We start from the raw sequence: 22940 nt of genomic DNA on the forward strand, positions 1-22940 counted from the left end.
TATGTGTGAGGGGCGGGGTTTGTTGTGCCTGGAACCACTTGTTTATGTATGAATGTGTAGATAGATAGATAGATAGATAGATAATGATCCTTGTAGGAAATCATTTGGTTACGACAGCAGTAAAAACACACTGACCCATCCCAACAGAAAACCAACAATGGAGACACAAGATAAAAGGTGATAAAAAAGAATAATTGATATATGAAATATATAATATGTACAGTTAAAGTAAAATAATAGGATTAAACATCTGTAAGTATGCACTGCATACAATAATTTCAGTGTTCAATTTATTCAGTGCTTTCTCTGCCAATTTGCAAAACTAATACTTATTCTGACCAAAATACATTCCAGATCTGACATATGGCATGGTAACACTTGGTTAGGGTTAAGGAAAGACTACACAGCTTGCATCAGTACAACTCAGTGCTTCCTTTATTAAAACAATATGTCAACTCTGTAAAATAGCACTGACTGACATTTGTCAAAAGAATGTTCCTAATTGTGCTGTAGGTATATTTATATACTGGAACACAAGGCTGAACCTAAACATGCAGTATACTCCTGCAATTAGTTAAGAAAAAACACAATATTTAAATAATGTATTGTATGATATGTCACATTTAAGCTGATCCGTATCACCACGATCAACCCTGCTGTTTTTTTTCCTTGTGCTAATGGTTAATTTTATTTGTCATCTTCTCATAACTGAGCTGAAATACCAAAAACAATTTCTGACATTATGTTATTGTTTTATTTGCATAGATATGAAACGTGGGATGAAATTACATATAAAGGCCGGTGTTATTTATGTTCAGATATTGCAGATGTAGACGCATGCATCAAAATCAGCTCCAGTTGTCACTAAACTGAGCCGATGTCCTCCTAATGAGAAAGCATATATCAGAAGCTGACACCTCAAAGACCAAGGAATAATATCTGCAAAAATAGAACGTGATAATACTAAAGTATCAAATCAATCAGAAAGGTTGAATGAACAGAAATACAGTGCAGACCTGAAATCTATACCGTGTGATTATTTTAGTGTGTGACGCCAGTGTGTGTTTGTGTTTTATGAAGGACAGAAGATGTAAACAGGAGTTTCCACTTAGATCAGTAGATGCTTTTGGTTGATGGTGGAAGTTTGGGTCTTTATGGGTTAATCATGATTAATCAAAATTAATCCCTAGCAACCCTGCGGTTAATCAGATTCAAAATTCCAGCCAGTCACTTTCAGTCATGCAGTGGAATACTTGCTGTCACCCTTCAGTCTTAAGCCGGGATGCTGAGTGAGAAGCTCAGGTTCATTTCATTTTTCCTTAGAGGTTTTTCCTGGAAGACACTGGCAGTCACTGCAAGATTATTTCCTCCAGGATAACTTTTCATTGTCTCTGGATCAATGATTTTGTCACTAATTCTAATTTGAATGAACTGGGATTCAATTTGTCATACTGAGTCATCTGATCAATTACCCCACTCATCTCACTGGAATGTCTTTTTTTTTTTTTTTAGCAGCCGTTTAATCAAGATCCATGTCTATCAAGTATCTCCAAATCACTCCATGGAACTGGAACTGTGCTAATGACCTAAAAGACAAGTGCTCAGCAATTTTCTGACTACATCTGGTGACTTGAAACCTTTTAACAGCACTTTTTTATTCAGAAAAGCACCTTCTGACAAATCTTGCAACTTTTATGTATATTTTTCATCTGCTGTCACTTAAAGAGAGTAAAAATGTATTTCAATGAATGTCTCTGGTTCTTGGCAACAACTGTTCAGCCATTAGAGAAGAGCATCTTATTTAACTGAGCAATCTTCAGACAAACAGACACATGGACGAGCTGTGGGTGGATCTACCAATAACTAATCACAGACTAATTAAACTCAACATTTTTGCAGAAAACTGTGTTAAATACAAATAAATAGTAACTGCATCATCAGTATGTAAATTAGCAAGTAATGTAATCTACTTTACAAGTAGCCTTTACCAGTGTTTTTAAATGATGGTAGAAGTTCTCCTGAATTCCACACATTACATTTATTATCTGTTTTTAACCCGTAAAGACTCAAACATCCACAAGTGACCAAAATCAGTCACTTATATAAAATGTTCAATACCTGTTTGTTTGTTAAGTGTTTTGATAATATGATAATATGTATATGTAAAAAAATAAATAAATAAAAAAAATTAACACATAAAGACCCAAATATACACCGGTGACCAAAGGCATCTACTGATCTAAACTGTTTAGTATCTGCTGATCCATTAATCCTGTCAATGCATGTAAATAATTGGTGTAAAATGCAGTTTGTCATCTTTTCTTGGGCATCAGATATGACCCATTTGGACGTTCAGAGGCTCTGTAGTTACCGTGGAAACACCGTCATCTTCTACAACATTGATTCACTAGTAAAACCCATGGAGTTGGATCAATGACAGTGGATGGACACACTTATTTTATGTTCAGTTAACAATGTATTTTGCAAGAAAATCATCTTTTGCTTCAATTTTCTCTGTTTTGGATATAATAACCCTGAACTTTAATCTGAACTTTAATGAACACCTACATAATCAATACATTAAATATAGGAAAATACCTGATTTTCACTTAAAAATCCAAAATCCAAAACATAATATTAGAGTAAATGGTGATAAATCACTTAAGAAAAGGTTCAATATCAAGAAAAATTCATTTGGGGACTGCCACAAAAGCAGCACAGGGTCTCAGTAACTTAAAGGGCTCATATTTTACTAAACCCACTTTTATTCGTCTGTGGTTCATTTATTTGTGTATTTGGACCCTAATAGTTCATACAGTTTAAATTTGAACCCTCCAGGTGCTGCAGCGCTATCTTTATATTCATTTTGACAAAAACCGAGTTGATTTCTATAACCTGTTTTAATTCCTTCTTAATTTGTTACATCTATAACTAGTTACATCACGACATTTGCACTACAAGCTCAAGACTTCCGATGAACATTTTTCCAAGTGCGACATAATTGTTTGTCAGCAGCAGCGGTTGTAGTCCATACTGAAAATATGTCCAAACTTAGAGCCGATTACCTAAAATGTTCAGTTGTTTGTTGAATGGGACAGAGCAGCACAGTCAACAACCTGGAGGGGGCGGGGCATGAAGTGGCTCATTTGCATTTAAAGGGCCAGCGCTCTAAACCACCTTTCTGGTGTCATTAGTCATGAATAGGGTTGAAGATGGACCTGTGGAGTTGAATGAATGAAGAAGTCAGACCCAAGCAGAGCATTTACAGTTTATGTAGACCACAGGGAAATGTTTAAAATGCGTAATTCCATTTAAAAATGCTTTAAAATGGCTGTACTCTGAGTAATCCAATTGATATTATAGATAGGCTATTTATTGTGATTGCACTTGATTATACAGTATCTTTTAAACTGATTTACCAGTTAACCAACATTTTTTAAATGAACTGTATTTGACATTTTTGAGAATGGGAGATAAATATATAGATTTTTTTTTTCTTAAAGGTCACTGATATAAACATAATGAGACAGTATTGATGAAACTTTTTCTGTCAATGTAAGTATAAAAACACTGGTATCAACACACTGACACTTAAAGATCTGTAACTATTTTTGTGCCACTAGAATTCTACTCCAAACACCTAGTCAAAAACTGTTTCTTCCACCTACGCAACATCTCCAAACTCAGATCTATGGTGTCCACAAATGAGCTCGAGATGATCGTTCACGCTTTCGTATCTTCTCGCTTAGACTACTGCAACAGCCTGTTTACATGCTTAAACAAGAAGGAGCTGGCCCGTCTACAGTTTGTCCAGAACTCTGCTGCCAGGCTCCTGACCCACACAAACAGGAGAACCCACATCACTCCCATCCTTAAATCTCTCCACTGGCTCCCTGTTCTATATCGTCTTCATTTCAAAATTCTTCTGCTAACTTTCCGGGCCCTACATGTCCAGGCCCCTGCATACATTGCTTCCCTGATCCAGCCCTACAGCTCGACTCGTAGCTTGAGGTCTTCAGGACAGCACCTGCTGATGGTTCCACACACCTGCTGATGGTTCCACACACCTGCTGATGGTTCCACACACCTGCTGATGGTTCCACGGACCTGTTTTAGTACACGCGGTGACAGGTCTTTTAAAGCTGTGGACCACGTCTATGGAATGACCTGCCTCTACACCTACGGTCCATGGACTCTGTAGAGAACTTTAAGAAACACCTCAAAACCCTCCTGTTCAAAAAGGCTTTTTAGTCTCCCACCTGACCCAGGACCACCACAGAGTGATTACACTCTATGTATTCATCATAACGTACTCCATGTGTCATCCCCCCCCCCAGTCTCTCTATATCTCTATCGCTCTCTCTTTTCTCCTCCTTTACTCTCTCTCTCTCTCTTTAACCCCAACTGGTCAAGGCAGTCGTCCATCCTTCAGGAGTCTGGGTCTGCTCCAGGTTTCTGCTGTTAAAGGGAAGTTTTTCCTTCCACTGTCACCAATCACAAGTGTTTGCTCCTGAACGATTCTGTTGGGTCTCTGTAAACTTAATTTGATTCTGATTTGAATTGATAAAGCACTTTGTGACTCTGTCTGTGAAAAGTGCTCTATAAATAAAATTTACTTTACTTTAATTTACTTACTTGTGCATCTTACATTTCCAAAGATTCATCACCATTTATTATGATATTGCCCTCTGAATTTTCCATTTCTAAATAAAAATCAGGTATTTTTTAAATATTTAACCCATAAAGAACCAGTGTGACTTTTGGGTCAGTTCCCAAATGAATTTTTCTCTCTATTTAATCTTACCTAAATGATTTAGCACCATTTATTATCATATCTTCTCTGTCTATACTGCCTCTTGAAAGTATAGAAGGGTTTTTTTTTTTTATGTTTTTTTATTGTGTTTGTATTTATCTGTTTGCTTTTTAATGTGGATCATGAGTCAGTAATAAAACTTCTCTCTCTCTCTCTCTCTCTCTCTCTCTCTCTCTCTCTCTCGTCATTTTCAGCATGTATGGAAAAATCACTTTTCCAAGGTTCCGTGTCGAGATGTAGAGTCGCCCTAGTCATATCAGGCTGAATCTCATCAGCGATTGGTGATTACAGCTGTCAATCACATGTGTAACCCCAGTCCTGTACAAAAAATGAAAACATCACAGAGTAGATTTTTTTTAGTCAGGAATAGATTCAGAAGTCTCATGTCCTTTCAGATCATTGAATTGCAATGTCCTGAAATGTAATAAAGGAATGTTGGTAATATTTATCAAGTACTGCACCTTCAATCGTCATTCAGTCCTCAGTGTAAATACATGACAGTGGTACAAAAGCAAACTTCAGAACATGAGTTTTTCCCCAGCATTTACCATCTGCACTTACCTCTGCCTCAGGTGTGATCCGTACAGCCATGTCCAACATGGACCGTGAGACCAGGGACCGCTACGCCGTGGTGATCCAGGCCAAAGACATGGCGGGGTCGGTGGGAGGACTCTCCGGATCCACTACCATCAACATCACCCTAACAGACGTCAATGACAACCCTCCCAAGTTCCCACAGAGTAAGTGATTCTGTCATCCACAGTAGTCGCTTTTCCATTGACCCTCAAATTGTGCAAATATAACTTGAGCATAAAAATTGACCGAATGGAAAAACGACAATTTCGCCAAAAGTCTCATTTTTCTCATTAAAAGTTTTTGCGCAGGCGAGAGGTGGTTTTTCGGGCGTAGCACAAATGGTGTATCACACAAAACTGCAATGGAAAGAGCTTTTTTTGCAGCTAGAGTCAGGTGAATTAAAAAAACGTATGCTGACGGACGTTCCAACAAGCGAAGAAGAAGAAGAAGAAACATGTTGCGGTATGTGTGGACACACCAGGAAATCTGATCATTTTTTAATTTAGTACGAGATAGAGGGGTAGTATATAATAATAATGAATATATCTGTAAATTAACACCATATTTACGCTCATTGCCATGTTTATGGAATGACTTCTCGTGTCATCTCGTGATAATAAATAAACAAATCATCACATTTGTGATTTAATGGAAAAACCGACATTACGCACGTCTGTTTTTTCCACATTTAGTAAATATGGGTAAAGTTTTGTGCAGATGTCCAATGGAAAAGCAACTGCTGGGGGTATCTGACAGCGGCAGGTCATCTTTACCAAGTCTGGTTTTATTGTATCGTACAGGCTGAGGTGTGGGCTTTTTGTTGTTTTGATTTATATTTACATTTTACTTTTATGCATTTGGCTGACACTTCTATCCAAAGCGGTTTACAGGGAGAAAATTAACAATTAAGCACTCTCTCTCTCTCTCTCTCTCTCTCGCTCTCTCTCTCGCTCTCGCTCTCGCTCTTGCTCTACTTTAATTGTAAAGCACTTTACAACAACCACAGTGGACCAAAGTGCTGTACAGAAGAATAAATAGAAACCAAAAATAAAAAGAATAAAATACAAGAATAGATTAAACACTTAACAACAGCTGTTCAATTAAAAACAGTGTCATACAGAAGAGTAAAAAAAAGCAAAATAATAATAATAATAATAATAATAAACTTTATTTGTATAGCACCTTTCATACAGAAATTGTAGCCCAAAGTGCTTCACACTGATTGAAAAAATACAATATTAAAATACATTAAGATTTGATTATACATCAAGAAATAAAATGAAATGTGAGAGAAATACAATAAAATAAAAATAAAAGCAGCGCACATTAAAATATTTGATTATGCATAGAATTTTTGAAGTGCAAGAAATAAGATGAAATTTGAAATACAATAAAATAAAAAATAAAAACAGAAATACAATAAAATAAAAAAATTAAAAAAAAAAAAAAAAAAAAAAAAAACGCACATTCCTGGTTCCTGAATTGTGACCCCATTTTTATCTCCTTTCAAAGGCTGATGAGAATAAAAATGTTTTTCATTTGGTTTTAAATATATTCAGTGAACTGGCTTCTCTAATGTCTTTTGGAATTGTATTCCATAACTTTGGTGCATAGTTAGTAAAGGCTGCGTCCCCCATTTTCTTTGTAATATTTCTGGGAGTCGCTAGTAACCCTGCGTTTGTTGACCTCAGTGTTCTAGTTTGTACATAATTGATCAGTGAGTTTGCAATGTAACTTGGTCCGGTTCCATTTAGAGCTTTATACATGAGGAGTAGTATCTTCAAATCAATTCTGTAGGTTACCGGTAGCCAGTGCAGGGAAACCAACACTGGAGTAATGTGCTCTCTTAATCACTTTTCCATTGGACATATGCGCAAAACTTTACCAATATTTACTAAATGTCCAAAAAAACAGAAGTGCATGTTGTTGGTTTTTCCATTAAATCACAAATGCAATGATTTGTTTATTTATTATCACGAGATGTCACGAAAAGTCATTCCGTAAACATGGCGCAGAACATAAATACCTGCTGTTTTAAATCTAGAATGTTTGTTATCCCTCTATCCTGCGCTAAATTTAAAAATTTCCAAAAAGTTTCCTCATGTGTCCACACACTCCGCGCCATGTTTGTTTTAAAACTCATCTTCTTCACTAGTTGTAATATCCATCAACATTTGTTTTTTTTGTTCACATGACTCAAAAAAAGGTCTTTCCATTGCAGTTTTATACGATATACCCTTTGCCAGCACCAAGAGTTTTGGTGAAATTGTCATTTGTCCATTAGGCAAATTTTTAACAAGCAAGTTACATTCACACAGTTGCAGGTCGGACCTCCATGTTTGTTTTCATCAACACCCGCCGTCTCTGATTCACCCCGCCCTCAACTTTTCTGTCCAATGCCTGCACAATTCGTCACATATGTGCCTCTGTTTAAAAATGTTGATCCACTAGCAAAAAGTGCAATGAGACTGTGATCTGACCCAAATGAAAAAAATAGTCTGCATTTGATCTGAACCAAATAAAAGAACTGCAGGATTATCCAGGTGTGAATGCACCCTGAATGTACATGTTCTTCAGTGTTTTTATATTTGAGGGTCAATGGAAAACACAAACCATAAATTCATGTTCATTTCCATATTTTAAGGCATTCTGATAACTACAGTGAATAGAATAGAATAGAATAGAATAGAATAGAATAGAATAGAATAGAATAGAATAGAATAGAATAGAATAGAATAGAATAGAATAGAATTAATTGTCATTGTGTGACAATAATAAAACTCCAGTCAGTGCAGCAATATTTACAAACACCAGAGTTACAGAAATAAGAATAGAGCAAATATAAAATTACAAAAACTAAAAAAAAAAAAAAAAAATTAAAAAAAAAAAAAAAGTAAGTACAATTTAACAAAGTATATAAGAACAGAGTTTAATAGAATTAAAAAAAAAAAAAAAATAGATCAAATATGAATCGGCACAATTTACAGTATTACCAGTATGTGACAGTATGTATATCTATGAACCAGGTCTATATAAAAATAGTGCTTTTATTTTTTTTTGATAAATATTGACTAAATTGTGCATTATTATTGCAGGACAGATCACTGCATGGTTATAGTTATTGCACATAATTCACATTTAAAGGATTATTGCACATTATAGGAAGTAAATCTGAGGATGCATAACCTCATACATATGGTTATAATCAACAGCAAAATACAAATCAGGTTTTCAACCTAAATAACATGTTTTCACGTTAAGTTTTATATATTATGGGACAGAACATGATGAATAATTCACCTTTGTGTTGCTGTACTGCTATATTTGATTTACCACACGACCCATGAGTTTGTCAAGTTTTTCCACTGAGCAAAATAAGAGACAAATGTCAACTGTGTTTTTTTTTATGTTGGTCTTCAATCAAAGGTGTTTTTTTTTTATCTTCTTGTTCCTTCTCTATGCTTTTATCTCGTATATACAGTTCAACACTTCCATCTTGTTTTTGTATTTGTCTCTCTGAATTTAAGGCATGAACCTATCAGGGGGATTTGTGACATCGCAAAAGGTTATGGGCCAGTCACGGTCCACTGCCGTATGCAATTTTCACAGGTGCACTGTGGACAAACTTTATCCACTGACAAAAGGCTTTACAAAAAAAATTATCGTTTCATCTCCAACTGTTAGAATTCACACATGGAAAGAGCGGAACGACTGAGATAGGCAAAGGAAGAGACATTGTCATTCATTTCAACATATTTTTCCTGAATGTTGGATGTTTTGTACATGAAAATAACCATGTACAGGGTGGGGAAGCAAAATGTACAATATTTTGAGGCAGGGATTGAAAGACAGTGTATGACCAATTAGTTTATTGAAAGTCATGAGAATTATTTGCCACAAGAAAATGTCCATAATAGAAAATGTTTTTCTTCTATGTGTCCTCCTTCTTTCTCAATAACTGCCTTCACACGCTTCCTGAAACTTGTGCAAGTGTTCCTCAAATATTGGGGTGACAACTTCTCCCATTCTTCTTTAATAGTATCTTCCAGACTTTCTGGTAATAGTTTTGCTCATAGTCATTCTCTTCTTTCCATTATAAACAGTCTTTATGGACACTCCAACTATTTTGGAAATCTCCTTTGGTGTGACGAGTGCATTCAGCAAATCACACACTCTTTGACGTTTGCTTTCCTGATTACTCATATGAGCAAAAGTTTCTGAAAAGGTATGGATAATAGTGTTAGGTATGATTATGACATCAGTATATGTTTGGGTTCAAAACAACTGACGTAGTGTCTGCTGAGAAAAAACAACTAAATGTTCAGTGTACATTTTGCTTCCCCACCCTGTACATATATAGCGTATAATCAACGGAAAAATAGTTATCATGTTTTGGACCTAAATAACAATATTTTAACCAAGTGATATACAATATGTGACATTACATTGTAATACAGCATATGTTTCCAACAATAGAGTCAAAGTATTGCCAATATTATTCATTATTAGAATGAAATGGCGTTGTATAAATATGTCACTAATGCAATCAGAATAAACCTTTATCTTTTGTATCTTGTCGAAAAAGAAAGATTTTTGAAAATCACTTCACTGATCTATTATTCTACCTTTTATTATTATACTATGGTGCTTTTTTTAGTGCCATGAAGGGGAAACTAGCCAGAAGTACTGCTGGGATTTGAACCCAGGATGTCCTGTTTACTAGACAGGCACTTAAACCAACTAAGCCACAGCGCCACACAGTTTCTGCATTTTGTTGGAAGACATGTAGTGGTAGAAATTATGTGAATTCTAAAAAAAAAAAAAAACAAACCTGTGAAACATAAAAAAACAAGTGGTGCCAGGCACGACAAAACCCCGCCCCTTGCACATATTTTATCTTATTTTGGCATCGATCCAGCTGATGTCATCATGTCTGTGTGTGCTGATGTCAACGTTTGATCCAAAAAGTGTAAACATTCAGATTACTTTAAGAAAGATTTTGTGTTGTTTCAGTTCTATATAATACATGGCTTAGCTTTCTGTCAGAGTGATGTATAACAATTGTCTCTATGTATGTGGCAAGTTTGAAGTAAATTGAAACAGAATTGATGTTTTGATAGACATTTGAAATTTCATCCAATATAAGTAAATGGGAGGAAAGAAAAAGGTTTTTAAAAATTCATATAAACTTCGAACTTTGACCATCTTCTCCCAAAATTCTGGGTCACTGGTAATCTATAAACCCAATTTGGTATGAATTCAACCAGTAATTTTTTCTGCTAAAGTGTTAACAAACAAACAAACCAAAAACAATACCTTTTTCCTCCCGTTCAGGGGGCGGGGTAATAAATAAATAAATAAATAATTTTAAACATGTCATTTATATTTAGTTCCTTTTATGTTTTATGTCATTTATGTTTAGTTCATATGCAAATTTGAACAAAATCTAATGACTTTTAAATGGTGTCGTGAGCAAGGATTCAGTTGGAAATTAACAATTCAGAAAGACCTTGACAATTTACCACCGCCAAACTGGTTGATGGTTTGTGACCGATGGTTTTTTTTTGTGTGTGTGTAGTTAGTGAATCAAAGGAATCGATTCGCAACAGATAAATGAACCTAAAGAATTGAGTTAGGTAGGAAGAATCAAACTTCCCATCACTACACTGTAAAAAAAAAAAAAAAAAAAAAAAAAACTGTAAAAAAAACAGTAATATTCCCGCAGCTGGGGCGCCAAAAAAATACTGTAAAATAACAAAAAATAACCATCTCATAAAAATACAGTAATTTTCCATAATTAAAATACAGTTTTTTGCCCTAACTTTACATGAGATTTTGAAGATTTTTGGGGGCTTTTTAATGTTTAATAAAGAACGCTTACATTTATTAAAACAATCTAATTCCCGATAAATATATGTATATAAATAATTTTTAATGAGACTCAGTTGTCCAATCCACTGATAAAAACTGTATTTGGACAGTTTATCAGTGCTTATACATGTTATACATTCACAAAAATACATTTATTCAACATTTTTGTTGTGAAACCTCCTGTAATTACACAAGATATTTGTCAATTAACAAACAAGTCTGGTTCAACTGACAGAACAAATACTTCTTTTATGGTTAATTGTCAGTAAATTTACCTCATTTTATTATTTTTTTTTTTTTACAGTATTAAACTTTTAATTAACAGTTTAATCTCATGAATAGAAAAGAAATATTTGTGAAATTACAATACATTTGTAAATGTATTTAACTGTATTTTTCTGTGAAAAAAGAAAAAAAATTTCTTTTAAAAAATGGAAATTTTATGGTTATTCACCATTAAAGTTTTTCATCTTATTTTACATTTGACATGTAAAATCACAGTCTATTTTTGTCATTTCATTGATATTTTCCTGTATGTTAAAAATACAGGAAAAATCTGTAAAATAAACAGGGAAAATTCTGTTAAATTACAGATTTTTTTTTTACAGTGTACTTGACGTACACCTACTATTGGTGATTCTACTTTATTAGACAAATTCCACAGCACAAAGAACATCCACTGGTCTTTAACTAACTAGTAGTAACACATTCAACAGACCAATGGATAGATTTTATTATTTATTGTATTTTCACATCATTTATTTTTACCCAAACACCTTCAGCAACTGTGCAGGTAATCTCTGGGGTACACGTACACCTGGTTGGGAATCAGTGACCTAGAAAAACCATATATAAATTAAAACCACAGCATGGACACAGAGGTTAGAAGGTTAAACTGCCCTGATGCTGTAGCCTGCTGATAAATGGTGCCTACACAATATGATTAATGACTTCAACATGCCCAGACACAGACACATCATGTAGTCAGGGTAGCGTGAATGTAGCATTATGCTAATGCGCGCAGTAAACATGTCAAGAAATATTATATCACAAAGCATTACAGCTCAGCCCGCTTGGTTAATATGCACACATGTGGGTTTTTTTTTTTATTCATTTTGTCACTGATTCAAGGACGTACAAGCACCCATGCAGAACCACACAGAGAATCATTTTATTTAGTGTACACAGACGTCTCTTATGAGGCCGACACACGCTGTTTATGCATAAATGTGGATGTCCTTTCTGCTGCCAAGAGTTAAATAAGTCAAATACAAAGCGTGAGATGAGCAGTAAAAAACCTGTAAACAGTGCATGACTCCATTAACCCATAAAGACCCAAACCATCCACTGATCTAAACTGTTTAATACCTGCTGAGCCACTAATTCTATCAATACATGTCAATAATTGGTGTAAAATACAGTTTGTCGTCTTTTCACGGTCATCAGATATGACCCATTTGGACGTTCAGAGGGCTCTGTAGTTACCGTGGGAACACAATCATCTTCTACAACATTGATTCACCAGTAAAACCCATGGAGGTGGATCAATACAATGGATGGACACACTTATCAATATATTTTGCAGAAAAAAAAAATCTTTTTCTTCAGTTTTCTCAGTTTCGGACATAATGACCCTTAACTTTAATGTGAGCTTTAATGAATGATCCACACAATCAATGCAGTGAATACAGGAAAATACCTGATTTTCACTTAAAAATGCAAAATACAGAGCAGTTAATGATGGATTTCATTGAAAAAAGTCACTTTTTCTGCAGTTTTCTCTGTTTTTGATATAATAACCCTCAACTTTAATCTGAGCTTTTATGAACATCGACATGATCAGTGAATTAAACACCAGAAAATATCTGAGTTATACAGATAAAGTACAAATACAGAGGATAACATTATAAATAAAATGGTGATAAATCATGTAGACAGGCTGGATCAGTGGTGTGCACAGGAGGGGGAGGAGAGGCAGTCCCCCCCCCCCCCCACACACACACACACACCTCGTGGCCAATTGTTGAAAAACGTGTGCTAAAGTGCGCTCTTGGAGCCTAAACGTGTGCTAAAGTGCCCTCTTGGGAGCCAAAACGTGTGCTAAAGTGCCCTCATAGGAGCCAAAACGTGTGCTAAAGCACCGTCTTGGGAGCCAAAATGTGTGCTGAAGTGCCCTCTTGGGAGCCAAAATGTGCTAAAGAGTCAAAATATTGTGCTAAAGTGCCCTCTTGGGAGCCAAAACATGTACTAAAGAGTCAAAACGTGTGCTAAGTGCCCTCTTGGGAGCCAAAACATGTGCAAAAAGTGCCCTCTTGGGAGTCAAAACGTGTGCTAAAGTGCCCTCTTGGGAGCCAAAATATGTGCTAAAGTGCCCTCTTGGGAGCCAAAACGTGTGCTAAAGAGTCAAATGTGTGCTAAAGAGTCAAAACGTGTGCTAAGTGCCCTATTAGGAGCCAAAACGTGTGCTAAAGTGCCCTCTTGGGAGCCAAAATTTGCTAAAGAGTCAAAATATGTGCTAAAGTGCCCTCTTGGGAGCCAAAACATGTGCAAAAGTGCCCTCTTGGGAGTCAAAACGTGTGCTAAAGCGCCCTCTTGGGAGCCAAAATATTTGCTAAAGTGCCCTCTTGGGAGCCAAAACATGTGCAAAAGTGCCCTCTTGGGAGTCAAAATGTGCTAAAGAGTCAAAATATGTCCTTAAGTGCCCTCTTGGGAGTCAAAACGTGCTGATTGCCCTCTTGGGAGTCAAAACATGTGCTAAAGAGTCAAAATGTGTGCTAAAGTGCCCTCTTGGGAGCCAAAACATGTGCAAAAGTGCCCTCTTGGGAGTCAAAACGTGTGCTAAAGCGCCCTCTTGGGGAGCCAAAATATATGCTAAAGTGCCCTCTTGAGAGCCAAAACATGTGCTAAAGAGTCAAAATGTTTGCTAAAGAGTCAAAATATGTGCTAAAGCGCCCTCTTGGGAGCCAAAACGTGTGCTAAAGTGCCCTCTTGGGAGCCAAAACGTGTGCTAAAGTGCCCTCTTAGGAGCCAAAACGTGTGCTAAAGTGCCCTCTTGGGATCCAAAATTTGCTAAAGAGTCAAAATATGTGCTAAAGTGCCCTCTAGGGAGCCAAAACATGTGCTAAAGAGTCAAAATGTGTGCTAAAGTGCCCTCTTGGGAGCCAAAACATGTGCTAAAGAGTCAAAATGTGTGCTAAAGTGCCCTCTTGGGAGCCAAAACATGTGCTAAAGTGCCCTCTTGGGAGGTCAAAACGTGTGCTAAAGCGCCCTCTTGGGAGCCAAAATATATGCTAAAGTGCCCTCTTGAGAGCCAAAACATGTGCTAAAGAGTCAAAAATGTGTGCTAAAGAGTCCAAAATATGTGCTAAAGCGCCCTCATTGTGGAGCCAAAACGTGTGCTAAAGTGCCCTCTTGGGAGCCAACAACGTGTGCTAAAGTGCCCTCTTAGGAGCCAAAAACGTGTGCTAAAGTGCCCTCTTGGGAGCCAAAATTTGCTAAAGAGTCAAACATATGTGCTAAAGTGCCCTCTAGGGAGCCAAAAACATGTGCTAAAGAGTCAAAATGTGTGCTAAAGTGCCCTCTTGGGAGCCAAACCTGTGCTAAAGAGTCAAAATGTGTGCTAAAGTGCCCTCTTGGGAGCCAAAACATGTGCTAAAGTGCCCTCTTGGGAGCCAAAACATGTGCAAAAGTGCCCTCTTGGGAGTCAAAACGTGTGCTAAAGCGCCCTCTTGGGAGCCAAGATATATGCTAAAGTGCCCTCTTGAGAGCCAAAACATGTGCTAAGAGGTCAAAATGTGTGCTAAAGAGTCAAATATGTGCTAAAGCGCCCTCTTGGGAGCCAAAACGTGTTGCTAAGTGCCCTCTTGGGAGCCAAAACGTGTGCTAAAGTGCCCTCTTAGGAGCCAAAACGTGTGCTAAAGTGCCCTCTTGGGAGCCAAAATTTGCTAAAGAGTCAAAATATGTGCTAAAGTGCCCTCTAGGGGAGACAAAACATGTGCTAAAGAGTCAAAATGTGTGCTAAAAGTGCCCTCTTGGGAGCCAAAACATGTGCTAAGAGAGTCAAAATGTGTGCTAAAGTGCCCTCTTGGGAGCCAAAACAGTGCGAAAGTGCCTCTTGGGGAGCCAAAACATGTGCAAAAGTGCCCTCTTGGGAGTCAAAACGTGTGCTAAAAGGCGCCCTCTTGGGAGCCAAGATATATGCTAAAGTGCCCTCTTGAGAGCCAAAACATTGCTAAAGAGTCAAAATGTGTGCTAAAGTAGTCAAATAGTGCTAAAAGCGCCCTCTTGGGAGCCAAAACGTGTGCTAAAGTGCCCTCTTAGGAGCCAAAACGTGTGCTAAAGTGCCCTCTTGGGAGCCAAAATTTGCTAAAGAGTCAAAATATGGTGCTAAAGTGCCCTCTAGGGAGCCAAAACATGTGCTAAAGAGTCTAAATGTGTGCTAAAGTGCCCTCTTGGAGCCAAAACTCGTGCTAAAGTGCCCTCTTGGGAGCCTAAATGTGTGCTAAAGTGCCCTCTTGGAGCCAAAACACGTGCTAAAGTGCCCTCTTGGGAGCCAAAACATGTGCTAAAGTGCCTCTTGGGAGCCTAAATGTGTGCTAAAGCGACCTCATTGGGAGCCAAGATATATGCTAAGTGCTCTCTTGAGAGCCAAAACATGTGCTAAAGAGTCAAAATGTGTGCTAAAGAGTCAAAATATGTGCTAAAGCGCCCTCTTGGGAGCCAAAACGTGTGCTAAAGTGCCCTCTTAGGAGCCAAAACGTGTGCTAAGTGCCCTCTTGGGAGCCAAAATTTGCTAAAGAGTCAAAATATGTGCTAAAGTGCCCTCTAGGGAGCCAAAAACATGTGCTAAAGAGTCAAAATGTGTGCTAAAGTGCCCTCTTGGGAGCCAAAACATGTGCTAAAGAGTCAAAATGTGTGCTAAAGTGCCCTCTTGGGAGCCAAAAACATGTGCTAAAGAGTCAAAATGTGTGCTAAAGTGCCCTCTTGGGAGCCAAAACATGTGCAAAAGTGCCCTCTGGGAGCCAAAATATGTGCTGAATTGCCCTCTTGGGAGTCAGAACATGCTGCCCCTTCACTGGCTGTATGTGTCCTTTTTTTTCCTTTTGGCCCCTGCCCTTCAAAAAGTCTGTGCACGCCACTTGCGCTGGATGTGGGGAAAATTCATTTGGAGCTGACATAAAAGTAACACTGGGTCGTTATGTTAAACAGGAGAAAAATATCTTCCAGCTCCTCTAAAGTTTATTAATTAGCACATTTCCGCTTGTTTGTTTGCTACTATGACTAATAGCCGACTTGTACTTTAACAGGATGTTTGTTTAGGCTCTAGAATGGCACTGGTGTTACAAGTTTTTTCTACAGCATTTATTTTGTGTCATATAAGCTCTTCTGGCAACTTCCATAGTAATCTTGTAATTGTATCCATTGGATAATAATATAATAATAATAATAATAATAATAATAATAATAATAATAATAATAATAATAACAATGGCCCTGCGATGAAGTGGCGACTTGTCCAGGGTGTACCCCGCCTTCGCCCCTATGTAGCGTGGATAGGCTCCAAGCGACCCCGTGACCCTAGTGAGGATAAAGCGGGTTCAGAAAATGAATGAATGAATAATAACAATGTATATAACTGTATTTATTAGAATAAATCAGGTATTTTCCTGTATTTCATTCACTGATCATGAAGATGTTGATAAAAACTCAGATTAAAGTTGAGGAATATGATATCAAAAACAGAGAAAACTGCAGAAAAAGTGACTCTTTCAGTTAATCCGTCATTAACTGAACATAAACCCAGTGTGTCCATCCACTGTCATTGATCCAGCTCCATGGGGTTTACTGATGAATCAATGTTGTAGAATGATGACGACGTTTCCACGGTAACTACAGAGCTTCTGAACGTCCAAATGACCCATGAAAAGATGACAAACTGCATTTTACACTAATTATTTACTGCATTGATAGGATTAGTGGATCAACAGGCATTAAACTGTTTAGATCAGTAGATGGTTTTGGTCACCGGTGGATGTTTGGGTCTTTATGGGTTTAAATATTTTCAGAATTTTAATAAAAACAAGTAGCACTACTTCCATTTTACCAGGGTTTGTAGTTGTCAGTAGGGGTGTAAGAAAATATTGGTTCTGCAATATCTCATTTCACAATACTGTATCAATATTAAAAAAGTACTATATATATATATATATATATATATATATATATAATACTTGATTAACCTGTTTTTTTTATCTTATATTTTAATCATGCTTTTAGATGTAAAGCACTCTGGGCTTTGTTACGTTGTTGTAAAGTGCTATATAAATACATTTTGATTTGATTTGATATATTGATATTTTTAGGGTATTTATTCAAATGCAGACATTGTGGAGGTTCATTTTTGTTTTTTGTTTATATTTTATCGATTATTATTTAAGACTCTTTATTAAATAATGTTAGTTCCTTTGTTGGCATTGCACAAAAATCCTGTTCTGATGTTAGTTCTGAACTAACAGAATCTGAACATTTGAACAGGATCTGAAACTGGAATGTCTGTAAAATATAGATTCACTTTGAACACAGGAACATTTTGTGATATAGCATTAAATCTTGTTCTGATCCAATAAAATGTGGTTTAGTATTGAGTAGATTTCTGGTGTAATTCAATTCTTCAAGGAAATAATCATTAAAAAAAAAAAAGAAACCAAAAATGGCCTTTTTAACAGTATTGGTGTTATATCGTGTCGTGATCCTAGTATTGGGATTTGTATGGTATCGCCAGATTCTTGCTGCTACACAGCCTTAGTTGTCAGTTATATTTCCACAGTAACCTTCTCATGGCTGTGTTTCGGCTTTCTATATGCACATAGATATTGAGGGTCTTGCAGTGAGTTCACATGAGGCTTCCCACAGTTCCAGAGAAGCTGAGGGCGGGCTTGTGAATGTAACCAAAGTTTAAAGCCTCAGAGGAAATGACTGCAGATCTGAGTGAGCAGCGGGGACTCCTTTTTTTCCCCTCCCTTCAAAGCTGCTCCTCTGTTTTGGCAGTTTTCATCCCTCATATGCAAACTTGCCAGTGAGCGCAGAACTCCAACTGAGAGCATCAGATAGAACCGCAAAGTGAGCCGTCAACTTGTTCTTCCCCGCTACGTAACATCAGGTGACTGTCCACTGCGATCCACCGGCATTTCCCTGGTGTCACACTGTTGTTGCAGAGAGCTACCAGCTGTACGTTACCGAGCTGGCTCCGCTGGGGAAGGCTGTGGGTCGCATCAGAGCCACTGATGAAGACCAAGGACAGAATGCTGAGATGACCTACAGCATCACCAACGCAGAGGCAGCTGCGATCTTCTCTATCAGCACTGACGAAAGCCACAGGGAGGGAATCATCTCCCTCAAGCAGGTATGAAAACACAGACGTCAACAGCAGGACCAGCACATGCATCTGTACACACTGACACTGACACCAGCACACGCATTCTAGACCCACAGAATACAAAATATATATTTACTTTTATGTTTGTTTGGGTTTTTTAGTTGTTTTTTTTTAACTTTATTTAAACATCAGTTTACAAATACTGTCAAACACTTAACATATAATACAAAACACACAATACTTGAGATGTAACACAGATACAAAAATAGAATACAATCATAGAATCAGTATATGTGCAACCGAAAATAAATACAAAAATAAATTTAAAAAAATAAATAAATACATAAATAATTTCTCATCTAAAATTTCATTAAATGTCAGATGATACATTAAATATCTTATAGCTATCAAGAAATGTCCTTTTTTATCATTAACAAGGGCTAATGGTTTATAAAGTGAGTTAAATTCAGTTAAAAATGAGGAAAGGTTGGTTTGGAGGCTGAACATTTTTGTTTATGAATGAAATATTTTCCCAATAAAATGAACAAAAGTCACTGAATAGTGCAGACACGTGTTCTTATTTCATAAAAGCTATAACATCTTTCAGGGAAAAACAGTATGACATGTAATACAAAATATATTTGACACTGTGACAGATGCATGCTGCGTTGTAACTTTAGGAGGTCCTGAAACAGGAAACCCCTCCCACACATGGTCGGTGGATTGCAGACATCATGAGGTTTTTACACACAGAGAAGATCAGAAGTATGAATGAAATGAATGAAAGTTTTTTTTGTTGTGTCTTGCCCAGCCCTTCCATGGGCTTATAAGACACCATAAATACAAACCAAAGATCAAAAACCAGACAATAGGCACAGAATATAAACAAAAAAATACTGAACTATTTAAACAAACATATCTGCCACGAAGTATGTTCATAGGATCAGCTGCAAAATTCTAGAAAGCATGGCAGCCTTTTTCTAAAATACACAGAAACTTATAGAATGAGCACTTTATCATGACTTTAATACCAAATCACTGCTCATCACCTGGATAACTGTAGGTATTGTACATATTTTATTTTTTTATATATCTATAATTGTTATTTATTTAATGTCATTTTATTGATTTATTTATTTTTTGTTTTTGCTGTGTTTTCACATTTAGAATTTATGTAAATGCTGTGTGCCTCCTGATCATAATCCTGATGTCTTTTGGTATATACATTTACATGTTCATGTTTATATCTATGGAAGTTAACTTATTGTTATGAAGGACAGCAAAAATGTACACACTGTATGAGGCATCCATGTTATACTGTTGAAAATCCATAAAGTAAATTATTATTAAAAAAAAAAAAACTTTAGGAGGTCCTGTCGCACAAAATAACCATGGACTATATAAATATAAAATACATCAACATAGTGATTCATTGTCATCCTGTTTAAATAGACACTTGGTTTGAAAGTGTTTTAAAGGGTCATATTTTTTTAAACCCACATTTATTTGTGTATTTAGACCCTAATATTTCAAAAAGTTTGAATTTGAACCCTCCAGGTGCTGCAAAGCTATCTTTATATTGATTTTGGCAAAAATCAAGTGGATTTCTACAACCCGTTTTCATTCCTGCTTAATGTTACATCACAACATTTGCACATATAAGGTCAAGACTTCTGATGAACATTTCTTCGAATACAACATAATTGTTTGTCAGCAGCAGTAGTTGTAGTAAAAATTGAAAATATGTCCAAACTTGAAGCCGATTACTTAAAATGTTCATTTGTTGACTGTATTAATGAACACAAGTGGCTGAACGGGACAGAGCAGCACAGCCAACAACCTGGAGGGGGTGGGGTATTTGCATTTAAAGGGCCAGCGCTCAAATCGACCTTTCTGGTGTCATTCCTCAGAAATAGGTTTGAAGATGGACCTGTGGAGTTGAATTAATGAAGAATTCAGACCCAAACATAGGATTTACAGTTTATGTAGACCACAGGGAAATGTTTGAAAATACATAACTCCATTTTAAAAAAGCAAAATATCACTCCTTTAAGACATAACAGACCACCTAGGTGTCTTCATGTTTTCTTTTGCAAGAAAAGTTTCAGAAAATGTCTTTTTTGCCAATTCTTTTGCACCTGTTCTTTTCAGGAACGACTTAACTTTCAATATCTGTCCATTAATTATCATTATTATAAAAATAAACACTTCAAACAGTGTGTTTTAGTAAAAAAGAAAAAAAAACAGACTTGAAGTTTTTAGCATATTTATTAGCAGAAACAACTGTAAATGTCCATAACAAAACTTTTTAAGATTGCAAAAATAAACTTTCAACTGTTTTACATCTGCTCAAACATGCTTTTTGGTCTTGAACATTCAGTATTCACATTGGTGGGGTCATATTTTATGTTATTTCCAGGTTTTTTTTTAGCCTGTGTGAAAGTCTCTGTAACGGTTCCTTTTTACTTCTCACATTGCTGTAAAGTGTTATACAGTGTCAGAAAGCTCAAAATCTCTTTGATGCCATTTAAATTTTGTGGATAGCGTAAACGGTTCAGGAGTTACAGTAATCTGAATGCTGAAAGTGCAAAATGCAGCACCGGAGAGATTACCAGTGTTAAAGGGATAAAAAATAAAAACTCTGTGATTCCAACATCTGACGCATGAATATTTTCTGATTTCCTTCATCCTCTGTGACAGAAAAATTAATATATTTGTGTTTTTGCATCAAATAAGACATTTGAGGATGACATCATGGGCTCTGGGAAACAATAATTGTCATTTGTTATAATTTTCTGAAACTTTAGGGACCAAACAATGTATTGAATAATTAGGAAAGTAACCCACAGGTTAATTCCCACTGAAATAACCAGAGCAGCAGCCCTACTTAAGTTTGGCATTTTGGCTGTTGTAGGTTTCTTGATTTCTTTTTTTTTTTTTAAATAGCCAAAAGCATAGACCATTTTAGAGTTAGAAGGTAGATCTGTGAAATGAGCTAATGGTCATGTTAAAATACTAAAAACATCAACCGCACTGCGAGCTAGAAAAAGTGTTCTCTATAAATAACACAACACATATGCTACAACATTAATGACAACTTCATTATCTACTCCTGACAGGCTGGTTGACAAGGTAATACAAAAATAACATTAGCTAATGCTGCGGCTAATTTAACAGGCATGGTATGATTAATTTGATGAAACAGTCACTGGACCAAATGCCTTTACTGTCTTATTAGTAAGAATTATTTAACAAAACTACAGTGCAGCTGTATTTACATCCATCCAGTATCCACACTGCTTGGTCCAATGTCAGTGAAATAGTAGCAAACCCTGTGGAGAAAACTAACGTTAGCACCATGAAACTGTGATCTACTGCTGTTGGACTGGGGCTTTGTCATGCCGGGGGGGGCTTGGATGGTCCAGTGATCCTCAGGTCTATGTTGCCTGGAGCTCCTGGCCATGTGACCTAAGGCAAACAGGCCCGGGGAGATGATCCAGACCCACATGACCTCTATGATAAAAAGCAACAGAACAGAACAGGGACAACAGGACCCGATGCCGGAGCCAAACCTGGTGGTAGAATTTTTCTGGAGGTAAACTGAATAGCATTCTTCACTTGTGTTTCGGGATGGCCGATAATATCGGCCCACTAATATTATTGGCCCGATATTGGCATAAAAATGTAATATCGGTGAATATCGTTATCGTTTTTTTGCCTATCATTAAAACCGATAAAATAATGCCTTGATTTCACCGTCATTTACCGACGTGTAAATGAAACATTGTTTGTCGCTGAAAGAAATGTGCAGTTTTCAGAACTGTACAGTAGAGTTGCCACACTGTAATAGACTCATGGAGGGAGGGAGAGAAAAGAAATAAATATGGCATTTTTCCACAACTTAAGTTGAAGTATGTGTTCTTTGCACAGACAGTGTTTACATTTTAAAAGCCTTGTTGCATTTGAGAATGCATCCAATGGGGCATCACAATAAAATTAGGCATGATGTGTTAATTCCATGACAGGAGACATGTGATGTCACCTAAAATTAGTTTAATATCCCACATATATCGGCAGCGGTATCGGTAGATATCGGAATCGGAAATTAACGTTGGACAATATCGGCATATCGGTTTTTGGCAAAAAGCCAATATCGGACATCCCTACTTGTGTTTATAATAAAACTGGTCAAACTTCACAACTTGAGAGCGAGAGTAGACATGAGTACGAATAGGAAATAGCAGTGAAATAGAAGAATGAGGCTTTATTTTCTTCACAGCTCATATAACACAGGGCTAAACCTTC

General features: G+C 36.7%; 1 protein-coding gene and 1 non-coding gene across 2 annotated transcripts in view; one reads left to right on the forward strand and one right to left on the reverse strand.

Moving 5' to 3' along the window:
• Window positions 1-5388: 5388 nt before the first annotated feature.
• Window positions 5389-22940, forward strand: part of LOC115437428 (cadherin-18-like) — a 46025-nt gene continuing 28473 nt past the window's right edge. The window contains exons 1-2 of the mRNA XM_030160650.1: window positions 5389-5553; window positions 18475-18662. Coding sequence (XP_030016510.1) covers window positions 5403-5553; window positions 18475-18662 — 339 coding nt within the window. The 5' untranslated portion in view covers window positions 5389-5402. The remainder of the gene's footprint in view (window positions 5554-18474; window positions 18663-22940) is intronic.
• Window positions 10071-10144, reverse strand: trnat-agu (transfer RNA threonine (anticodon AGU)). The gene has a single exon. It is a non-coding gene; the product is annotated as a tRNA-Thr (tRNA).

Source organism: Sphaeramia orbicularis, chromosome 17 (genome assembly GCF_902148855.1).
Source record: "Sphaeramia orbicularis chromosome 17, fSphaOr1.1, whole genome shotgun sequence".
In the NCBI taxonomy this organism is placed as follows: domain Eukaryota; kingdom Metazoa; phylum Chordata; class Actinopteri; order Kurtiformes; family Apogonidae; genus Sphaeramia; species Sphaeramia orbicularis.